The sequence below is a fragment of the Calliphora vicina genome, chromosome 5 (genome assembly GCF_958450345.1).
Source record: "Calliphora vicina chromosome 5, idCalVici1.1, whole genome shotgun sequence".
Classification (NCBI taxonomy): Eukaryota; Metazoa; Arthropoda; class Insecta; order Diptera; family Calliphoridae; genus Calliphora; species Calliphora vicina.
Genome location: NC_088784.1, coordinates 869,367 through 881,830, shown reverse-complemented (window position 1 = coordinate 881,830; position 12,464 = coordinate 869,367). Strand labels below are relative to the sequence as shown.

At 29.7% G+C, this 12,464-nt stretch overlaps 1 protein-coding gene across 3 annotated transcripts in view; it reads left to right on the top strand.

The window, feature by feature from the left end:
- The window catches only part of LOC135962181 (probable lysine-specific demethylase 4B), a 42,492-nt gene extending 33,057 nt beyond the window's left edge, over nt 1–9,435 (top strand). The window contains exons 8-11 of one of the 3 annotated variants that reach the window (XM_065513957.1): nt 652–1,164; nt 2,699–5,060; nt 6,828–7,195; nt 7,681–7,817. In XM_065513957.1, coding sequence (XP_065370029.1) covers nt 652–1,164; nt 2,699–5,060; nt 6,828–6,864 — 2,912 coding nt within the window. In that variant the 3' untranslated portion in view covers nt 6,865–7,195; nt 7,681–7,817. Of the gene's footprint in view, nt 1–651; nt 1,165–2,698; nt 5,061–6,827; nt 7,196–7,680; nt 8,118–8,995 lie in introns of those variants that run through there. The other 2 variants (XM_065513958.1, XM_065513959.1) reach the window with 2 other exon arrangements.
- The last annotated feature ends 3,029 nt before the right edge of the window (nt 9,436–12,464 follow it).

Sequence of the window (12,464 nt, the reverse complement as noted above, 5' to 3'; positions counted from 1 at the left end):
GCTTAACTAATACCTACCTACATTTATGTATTAACAATTTAAGTTTTTATTATCTTATTGTGTATAAAGAATTGCAATGGGAAAATTGCCAAAAATATCTACATATATCAACTATGTTTAAAATTTTAAATATCATTGGAGTTCTGTTTATACACTTAGGGGGCCATTATTACAACTTGCCGTTATAGTTAAAGGTAACTTTAAGCAATAGAAAAAGGTTCCCTTAAAGGTAAATTTAACTATATCAGCAAGTTGTAATAATGGCCTGTATTATAATAGTTCATTTACTTAGTGTAGTTTATTTTAAAAAATTTAACAAATTAATAAAATATATTAAAAGGACACATTTGCATTTGAATTGTCTACTAATTTGTATATACAGTACTGGAAGAAAGGAAGTGAAATTAAATAAGTCCCAATAAAAAAGGAATTTATTTAATTTGTTTACATATTTCTTATATGTAGTCAAAGTTCTTATTCAAGATACTTTATAATATTATTACCCACAAATTAAAAAAAATTACTAGTATGTACTGTATATTAGATATTTTCGTTAAAATGTGTCCTATTGCAATCTTTCTTTACAATCTCTGAATAAACTATATGCCTCAAACAAATGTAATTAATTATATAATTAATTGAAATTTCCAGATACTACTCTAAAGCATATTGCCACGCTAACGAAAAGTGAACATCCGTCATTGCAGTTTATGCAACAACAGCGTAAATTCGAAGGAAGAATACCAAAAATACAACAACAACAAACAACACCAATGACCACATTATCAAGTGTTAATACAACTAATACTATTGCTTGCTCCTCTCCGGGATCTTCTACAGACGCTGACGTCGTTGGCACAGAAGGTGTATCGACAGAAACTGTAATTTCTAGTCAAAATCAAACCGAACAAACGATAGTTTATGCAACCATGTTGCCAGCCGCTACTACATTGAATGGCATTCCATCTCATCATCAGCCCCAGTATATTACAATGCAAGCTCCAACAACGACTTTAAGTCCTACCACACATACAGCATCTAGTCCCATAACGGCTACAACAACTGACGGCGCTGTTTATCAGTACAAATCGGAAATTATTTGTGATACACAACATCGATACCAACAGCAGCAACAACCATCATCGCAATCTCATGATAATCACGGTAAGTGTTACTTGATTATTTAATACTAAACAAAAGTTTTGTTGTTAATTGGTCTACTTCATAATTTATTGTTGCTTTTGGTTTTTATATACTACTATATATATATGTATATTATTATTATTTTTTTTTTTTTAACTCATCACAACTCATTATTATTTTTAATATAAAAATCAATTTGTATGTTTTTGTTGTTTATATGTATAATCTAATCCTATTTTACTAATTTATTTTTTTGAAGTTTATTTAGTTTTAGTTTGTCATTTTTGGTTTGTTTAAATTTTTCTAGAATTTTGCCAAATTATTTTCATCCTCTGACATTAAAACTAGAAGCACTTTTCATTAACCATTATGATTTTTTTTAACATTTACATACACACATACCCATCTCCATCTCCATACCCATATATCCATATCCATTTTCTATAATTTTGGTGTATTATCATTTCCCCTTATTCTACTACAACACACTCCCTACACATCTCCAGTACTTACTCACCTTACTTGTTTATCCTTTTTCGAATAATGTTTATGTGCGCATTTTGTTGTTTTTAAAATACAATTTGTTTTTATTTATTTTATCGCAAAATTCAAGCAATTATTCTGAACTACAAACAAAGCAGCTGATTATACTTGTTTATGATTTAAATCAATCCAAGAACAACTGAGTATAGTTGTAGTTATTACATCCTTTGGAACTTCCTTCATAATATTCAAAATAAAGATATTCTTTATAAAATGCACAAAATTATTATCAACAATTATTTTATAAATTCTTTATAAACAAAATATGTATGCATTTGTACATACAGATAAATAATGTACAAACATCCTTAGATACATACTATACATACATATGTATGTATGTATGTAGTATGTGTGTATACTAATGAAAATTCACCACACATAGAAATGGAACCTGTAAAAGTTAGAAAGACGTATTTTTTGTATTCGAGTTTTTGAAAATATTGAAAGGCAATTTTATTGTTTCAAATTATTATTATTTTTTTTTTTTTATTTTTTTTTTTTTATTTTTTTTTGTTTGTATTTTTAATTTGTTATAAAATATTCTTTTTTAATACATACATACATATGTACGTATATACGTATGTATATAGTAAGTAGTTTATTTATTAGTTTTTAAATTGTAATAATGTAGGCTTAGTTAAATGGACCGAATTCTTTATGAGATTTTGCGTTCTAAATACATGCGTACATTATTGTGTTCATTGGTATTACAATGACAGCGAGAAATGATCGCTATTAAAGACTCTGTAAACTATAAAATATTTTTAATTTAATTATAATTTTTTTATTGTAGTTTTTATTTTTAGTAAACTATTGCAACTACAACAAATATGGAAATAATTTTTTATTGTTATACATACATACAGTACATACAGTTCGATATTATTATTTGTTAAAATATTTTTTAATTTTTGGATTTAATTTTATTTTGATTTTCTCAACAAATCTTTTATATTTATTTTAAAAATACACATTTAATTTTTAAAACAACAAATTTTTAAAAATTAAGACAATGTGGTCACCACTATTAGTTCGTCCCCCCTACTGCTCACCACAACATCTTCAACGTCGCCACCGCCGCCATTGTCAACAACAATATCGACCAATGCCAACAACAGCAGCAACGAGACAACAACACAGACGTCACAATCTCAGTACCGCTATATTACCACCACCACAACCAGTCCAACAAATAGAGAAGAAGTTACACAACACCCGACTCCGACAACGACAATTGTGTATGAAAACTATGAAGGCGACGTTGCCCCGAACGGAAGTACAATCATTAAATTCGAGGGTGGAGAATATGAAGTAATAAAGAGTGAAATAAATGACAATCATATTATACAAACAACAAACACAAACGCCATACAACATCAGCATTCCCATCAGCAGCTTCAGCAGCAGGAAGTGATTGTCAAATATGAAGATCAGAGTTTAGATGATGATAGTTATGAGGAATTCCAGAACGTTTCACACTCTCCACAAAAGGATCAGCAACCAGGAATAACTTACCAAACTATAACTCACCATGATAAGGAATCAAATCAAACGATTACCGAAACCATAGCTATACCGAGTGGAGGCACATTACCTACTGTTAAACAAAAACGTAAACGTAAAACACGTTCAGTAGCGGCTGATGAACAGGGTGAATATTTGGAAAAAATGTCGGTTAGAGGCTTAGACATTCAAAGGTACGAACACATTATTGATGGTGTCTCGTATTGTTTGGTATGTGCTAAAAACGATATTTATAAGACATTTAAAAATAAATACAGTTTCCAACGTCACGCCTATCTCTTCCATGAGGGAGATAATCGTAAAATATTTGCTTGTCCCATATGTAACAAAGAATTCTCCCGGCCGGACAAAATGAAAATGCATAAGAAAGATAAACATGGTGATATGGCGTTGCCAGATCCAAATGCCAATAGCGGCGCTGGTACACCTGTAAAAAATAACTCTCAAATTGCCGAAACTCCACCTCCAGCTAAAAGATCACGAAGTTCAGCGGTGAAAACACCAAGAGCAAGGAAACCTCGCAACACATTGGCCAATATGAACAATAATGAACTTATGGTTTCCCACAGCCCTAATAAAGATGCTGCAGTGCAAAAACGTTTGGCTCAAATTGATAGTGTCTTGGATGAAGTGCAAAACGCGGATTCTAATCAATCTGGATGTAGTTTACAAATTCAACAGCAAAATATTGTACAAGCCGTTCAACCACAGCAGCAGCAGCAGCAAATACAACAACAGCAGCAGCAAATACAACAACAGCAGTTACCATCCCTAGAATTTAGTGGAATGATTTTACCCGGTGGTGCACAATTGGCTTTAGCAAATCCAGGTGCCACGTCAAGTATAATGCAAACGCAACAACGGGTCTTGAATAATCAGCCAACACAACACTCTGCAGTGGCTGCTCAAAATCATTCCCCAGCAGCTGCTGGAACCACTACATTGATTTATTCGAATCAAATTGATTTACAGCAAGCTCTGCTGCAACAACAGTTGCAAGGTCAAAGTATAATGATTCAAGATCAAGCTGGGAATTTAGTACCGTTGCAGTCATTGCAAACTTTAGACGGTACACAGACAATTTATACTACGGCTCCGCCATCATCAGCACCTCGACAACAAATTCTACAGGCCCAACCCACGCAATCTACACAGCAAACATTGGTAACCACACATCCAACGCATGTTAAAGTGGAATCAAATTCACCGCAGACTCAACAAACAAATAACAATAATGCATCTAGTCATTCTATACAGCAGCATTACGAACTTGAAAATGTTGCGTATATATCATCTTCAGCTCCCACACCAACAGTTCCTAGTCATGCGTCTACCGAACAGCATGTTATTGGTACCGTGCAAAGCTATCAAATTTTAACACCCGACGGCCTCCAAAGCTATCAAGCAGCGGCTAATAAACTCGAGCCTAATGAAATTGAACTCTGTCCATACAGTATGTCAGCTACAACACCACAATATACGTACAGTAATCATTTAACTACCACCTCTGATCCTTCGATGCATCCACAACATCATCAGCAAACTGTTAGCTCCAACGGACAGCATCAAACTATCCATCATCAATCGCATCACCAAAATAATCCTTCTGCTCAACATAACCATAACCATCACCAACATCATCATACAGCGCATCATCAGCTGCCATCGTTAACTGCTCCGCATCATCAATTTATGGAATTGAAAAACGAATTACTTATAAAAAGTTCTGACACATATTCGTTGGATGCTGCCACCTCAATGTATCATTTACCTTTCTCGCCCACTTCTATGATTAATGCTGTGAGTGATGTTAATTCATCCTCACTATTGGAAACCAAAGAAATTAGGTAACACATTGACTCTATATTTTCATTAATCTCTATTTGTTGTCTAAAATCTGTAGAGCCCGTAAACTTATTTTATTGATTGATCGACTAATTGAGAGTAGTTAGAAAATATAATAGTTTTATGTTTCAGTTTCAGTTTTTGTTTTAGTATTTATTTTTTTTTTTCACAAATGATCCAGGAAGTACCGCTTTAATTAGATTATTATATTTCGGTACATACATACTATAAGTATATGTATATTTTATTTGAAAGATCAATTCAAATGAAGTAACATGTCGAAGTAACAAAAGTCGATATAATACATTTAGCGAATAACTATACTCATATACATACATACATACAAACATACGTATATGTAGTTATTCGACTATTTAATTTTATTTTTATTTTAACTGTGGTCATTCATTGGTTATTGGTTATTATGCAATTTTGCGTATTTAAATTTATATGACCATTATTTGTAGTTTAGAAACATATGTGTGTATATAAATAAGTATGTACATGCAATTTTTACGTTTATTTTTTTTCGTATTGTAACTTCTTCTGAAAACGGATTAATTGTTGCTGCTACTTTTCCGTAAACATTGAAAAATAATTCACTTCCGTTTTTAGTTTTCTCTTATACTATGTACTACCCTCACATAATATGTTAACAATCTTTATTTCAATACAAAATACAATTTACATACATACATACGTACATTTTAAAACTTATAATTTTATACTACTATACATTAGGGTTATCATTTTTTTGTTGACATACTCCAGTTCCAAAATCTTGTAGGGAATGGAAACAAATATGATCGTGATCGTAAAAAAAGTTCACGCACCAAATAAATTAAATAAATTTCAACTTATTAAAGATTTTTTTATTGAAATAACATATTTTTTTGTGGTTTTTTATACATATGTATAATCGAACTTACAAAATCATTACCCACCATTTTTTATTTATTTATTTATTCATTTATGTAATATTAAGCCTTATAGGCCAAAATAACAACATTACAAGCGTTTTCTTTTCTAACATAAATTATGCCTTTATTCTGCCTTTTACCATTTTATGTGTTCTTTTCTAAAACAACAACGTGTAATGTTGCCCTAAAACCCCGAAGATATGCTACACGTTTCACCCTCAATTTTATCAAAGGGTTGGAAATGCAGCACTTTTTAAACAGCCAAATGTATAGTTTTACAACATTTAGAAGGTACATAAAAGAAAATTGCATAAATGGTAATGGTTTTTGTTCTATTGTGATTGTTAAAATGTAAAACATTTTTTAATAAATGATACAAAATATGTTGGCAACATTTTGTGTCAGAAAAGAAAACGCCATTAGTTTTTTTTCCATGCCTTACACGATTTTGGAACTGGAGCTTGCATATTTACAAAAAATGCAAACAGTTATACCCTACTTACTACTCATACATACATATTTATAATTACTTTGTTACAAACATAAAAAATCAATTTATATATTTTGTAAAATTTTGTGCATTTTATTTGAATTAGTCTTCTTGTGAAAAAAGTATGACAAAATTAGCTTTGTTTGCTTTTAAACGATTTTATATTTTCTTCTTTTTTTACGTGCATTATTTATTTTTCGTTTTTTTATTAGTAATATTTTTTTTATTTTACAAACAAATTTTAATTTATTTTTGTTATTTTTTAATTCTTTTTTCTCTTTTCATTTAAAAACAACAATCAAAAATTCACATATGTCCACAAATAAAATAAAATAATTATCCTCAATTATTGTTATTAGTTACGATATCAACGAAGCCGTGCTGTTAGCTCTTTAATCATATCTTGATCAATCAAGGAATTAAATACATACATACATGAATTATTTGGGAAAAGTATTATTTGTTTTAAAGTGGGGAATCAATCATGTATCACCAGGGTCCATAATTTTAACCGTGTTTCCTATATTTTCCGAGTCATATTTAACAATTTCATTAAACCTAAAATGTTCCTTTTATCATTTCTTCATACACTATCATTCTTTCTGTCACACACCTCTCAAATTTGCACGTTGGCTGCTGCAGCTAGTTTTTGTTTTAATATTCCAAATTATTCCATATACATACATACTACATATTTTAATACAAAAACTACATTTTTAAACAAAAGGTATGTGGATTTTTATTATTTTTCAATTACTTTTAATTTATTGTTATTTATTATTCATTATTTATTTATTTCTTGACTTTTTTTATTATATTATTATTTTGTAAATAAAGATGATTGCATTGATTTCGTTATCATTAAATTACTCATATTATCCAAGTACAATAAAAATGTTTGGAAATTTTTAACAGTAATGTATACATATGTGTATGTTTATCTGAAAGTCGTGAAAGAATGCAATTATCATTAAATTTAGTTTCCTTTAAATTTTATTTTATATCACGCTCATTACATTTTTTAATAATATTGAAAAAAATAAAATTAAATAAAAAATGATGTAGAATTTTGAAATCTATCTAAACGTAAAAGAATCTAATCAATGTTATTTTCCTAATTTCTTTTATTTATTTTCATGTTTTATTTCTCCTTATGGTTTTCCGTTTTTGTTTTTCCGTCATCCTTATCATGTGGATTCCGAAAATAATTAGATTTTTCTAAAGAACTCAACACCAAGTCCTCCAACAGCGACCATGTATTTGTTAAGCCTTCCCAAATGAATGAAAATTCAAATTTATCAACATCATTCTTACTATCAATATCACACACTAATAATAACAATAACAATACCACAAACACAAACACCACAAAAACATCATCCTCATTATCCTCCACTTCAGCATCACTTGCGACGTCGCCATCATCAGTAAATGCAAAATGTATTAATAGTAAAAGTAGTAGCAACAATGAATACGCAAATTCAACAACTACGGCAACTATAGATCCAGTGAAAATTTTCTATGAAGAAGTCTTAGCCAAACAAGAAAAAGCTGCGGCCCAAGCCAGACAATACAATATTACCAAGAAGAATACATCTTTTGGTTTCGTCGATCAATTTACTGATTTTGTTATGAACAATAATGCATTTGTAGGTGTTAATTTATTATTTCTATTTATTTCCGTTATTCCACCTAGTAATTAATAAATACATACGTTTAATAAACTATAGGCCCAAATTTCATAGTTGAACATATTTATATTTTTACTTAATATACATACATACATAGATAGATGTTTCCTATGTTCATACATACATGTATGTAAGTATGTATGAACATGTAACTGAAGATTATTTGAAATGCCTGTGTATATGTACATCAGGGCAATAACTTGTTCACTTTTTAGGATATTCGAATAGCTAATTGAAAACTATAACGCACAGTTATGATATTTATAACACTAGAGAAAAATAACTAAATATTTTTAATTCCCTATAAAGATTGTTGTAGGTATTAGATTAGCGCAGGATTTTTCCATTATGTATATCAACACATATTAACCTAACCAGTAGTTCTCTTATTCTACTTACTAATCTTTTAGTTTTTAAAATATTAAAACATAAAAAATATATACATATGTACGTATTTATAAAATATATTGATTTTGTGCGTGAGGTTTTTGTTCCCAAATAACTAGAAAAATAGATTTTCGTAAATAAAACAATTTTGGCCATCACGTGGTGCCCGTCCTAATGTACATTTAAAACAGTAAAAACAAATTAAAACAGAGAAAAATTTCCATAGTATTTGATTGATGTTTTTTTTTAGTTTGTTTTGAATTTATAGGTAATTCATTGTAAAGCATTTTAGATTTTTTTAAAGTTTATATACATACATACATATATTGTTTTTTTCTTTAATTTTCGGCATTTGGGCCTTTAGTGTTTCGTTTCTTAAGCAATGACATAATATATGTAAATATGTATTTATATTTGTTTTTTTTTACATTTCCTACGTAATCATTTAGCACCAACAACAATACCGCAATAAGCAACGAAATAACATCAACTCCAATAATATGCGCCAACAACAACAACATAAAAGTAATCAAAACTATATCAAGGAAAAACCACAAATCTCCAATTGTTATAAACAGCATCAAAAAAGTGGAAGCTACAATGGCGCCATCAACCACTCAACTATCAGATCCTTGTCAACCGGTTCAGATCTTACTAGCACGCAAAATTGTGGGGGGTCTAACGACTATCAATACCAGCAACCAACACAATCCACTCAACCATTCTATAGCAACTACAACTAAGCCAGGCGGAGTGATACAGAAGCGATGTAGTGATGAATCGATCATCATTAGAGAAATGTCAAATACCGAGTTAGAGAATAGAAATTCGGCTGCAGTTACTACCGAAGAAATAATAAAAAAATTCCGCATACCAAAAGGTATAGCATTGACTCCAAAATTTCCGCACGATTTAACCGTAGACACACATTGTCCCACGGAAGTAGTAACAAATGTTTCGACCGCATTAATGTCACCTCCGCTAACAACAAATGAGGATGGTGACAATTCATCTGGACTGGTAGAATATGTAGAAGAAGTGTACGACGACGATGAAGATGATGAGGAGGAGGAAGAAATGCATGTTGAAGAGATGGGAGAAATAAATGAATCGTGCGATTTTCACGAATATGAAGAAAGTGAACAGCAAGAAGAGAATGAATTAGAAGAAAGCGATCTAATTGAAGAGGTAGAATCTTCGGAACATCAAGATTTATTAATGTCTGGTGAAGCAGACGATTTTATTGAGGCTACCAACAGTAATACTGGTGTATTAATGGCATCTACTTGTCAGCAGCAAGCCGCCAGCTCAAGTTCATCAGCTCCACAGATAATTCAAGCTGTCCAACCTAATGGTGTTGTCACTTGCTTTCAACTACCACCAAATACTATAATATTACAGTCTCCAAATGGAGCTTTACTGGCAACTACAGCTCCTCATCCTACAAAGCCAGGACAGCAACAGATTATAGCTTTACAAGATCTAAACTCTCAACTAAGAGACATTCTCAATTTATCATCAACAAATCCAGCAGTTGTATCTTCACCCGCACTTCAACCCTCAACAACAGTTGTTTTGTCGCCAAACGGCGCTGCTGTACCCCTTGTAACCACATCAGGGCAATCGTCCGCATCATCAAATATTGTCCATCAATCCATAAACACTGCAGTCATCACATCAAATGAATCATTGTTAAAAGCCCAACAGCAACAAATATTGGCGTAGGGTCTACACGGCGGCCAATTGGCACGATTTTTGAGTAATCCTCAAACTACGTTATTACCAACTACATACTTCTTTTAAGCACTACATACTTTCAAATCAAAAACTGTATTTTATTTTGCAAATTTCACCGAATATTACGAACAAATTTCAACTAGAACATTATCAATGTGAACATAAAAATCTTCGAATTGATTGTTCACTTTCATAATGTTCTTCTCAAATGAAAACTTCGATTTTAGTGATTTTTCTAAAATAATGCCTCATAGTAAAGCGAAGTAATGAAAAAGCATCTGAAAGATTTACTATTTTTTTTTATTTTTTTTTTTTTAATTATCGATATTTGATAAAATCGTGCCATTTTGTCGCCAATTTATTAATTTAACAATTTGATTGAATTTTGAGGGCTGTAAACATATTATGTTACTTGAATAAGTTATTTTCCGTATAGATATATTATATCAGTTAAACTGATGACATCTAGCTGCAAAAATACTTGTAGATTGATTTATTAAAAATCATTCATACAAACCACTAACTAACTAACTAACTACATATATTTGCTCTGAGAAAATTAAAAAAAAAAACAACAATAGTAATAGTAATTAAAAATCAGTAATAAACACGAATACTAACTGTAAAAATAATCTACATACCACATACATATATATGTATGTATATGTAATAATATTCTTTAGATTTTCATATACTATTTAGAATGATCTTTATTTTAGAATGATCTTTATTTATTACATATGGATGTATAAAATATGTTTGTTATATTTCATTTACATATGTATCTATTTTGTGGTAGTGTTGTTTACTTTAATATGTTCACACATCCATAATGCATATACATACATAAATACTTCATGAATTAATGTTTGAGTCGTTTTTACTTTTCATTATTAAGACTATGATGTTCTTTGTTACATTAAAAGTCCTCTTTGTACACATTTATATTTTAATTTTAATATTACATCATATTTTTAACATTTATATATGTAGTTAATCAAATGGTAATAAAACAAAGAAACCATTCTATTGTTTTAGATTTTATGTATTAATCTTTTTATTTTATTTATTTATACAATTAAGTTTACAATTTATTTAACACTAAAGCAAAACAAACAAACCAACCAATCAACTTACCATTTTATTATTCAACATAAAAAATAATCTATTGCCATTATGTTATAAGAAAAATCCATAACATGTTAATAAATTATTTATCCAACTATATTTACTGTAAGCTATTTATGTATACGTTCATTCGTTTATACGCAAATGCATACATACATACATACATTATATATTGTTTATTTATTTATTTAATTTCAATTTAAAATATGTTTCAATATTAAAGATTATAGTATTTTATTAAGTTACTGATATTAATAACATAATAATTATGTAATAATATATAATGATAAGCATAAAGTTAATAAATCCTTAAAGATCTACAATTTAATTATTAAATATTTATGTATAAGAATAAAAACAAACAACCAACATATTTCATAAATGAAATTAAAAATAATAAAAAAAAAATTCTAAAATTATACAAGATATTAAATGTTTTTATTGTTCATTAGAGTGCCCCGAGGAACAGCATTTTTTGTGGAATATTTTAAAAATCTGTAGCCTATCAGTAGTTGAACATTTTTCTAATTATGGTTTCTAATTTTCCTATCTTTCGTGATTCCCGTGATTTAAGTCTAGATTGCATAGAGTTAATCAGTTTTTGAATATATTTCGTCGAAATTGGGTATAAGAGACGATTTTAGGTTTTACCAGAACAATCACCCAAAGCACACGTCGCAACTTATGGCTTATTTGGAACTGTCCCCACATCGTTAAAACTCCAGTTTAACCACCAGATATCCATGTTGTTGAGAATTTGTGGAGTGTTCTGTAGAGGCTTCGTTATATAAATTGCAGATAAATAAATAAATTATTACAAAAAAAAAAAACATCAGATAAATAATAAGCCGGACTTAATAAATGCACTCCAACATGAATAACAGAAGACAAAATTTACAGATTGTCAAATATGAAAATCATTTTTTAAATGATATATACAAGGAATTCCAGGAAGTGTCACTACCTCCGCAAAACAAACAGCCACAAGAATTAGCTTATCAAAATAAAACTCACTGTGAAAAAAAAATAGATCAAACGATTACTGAAGATATA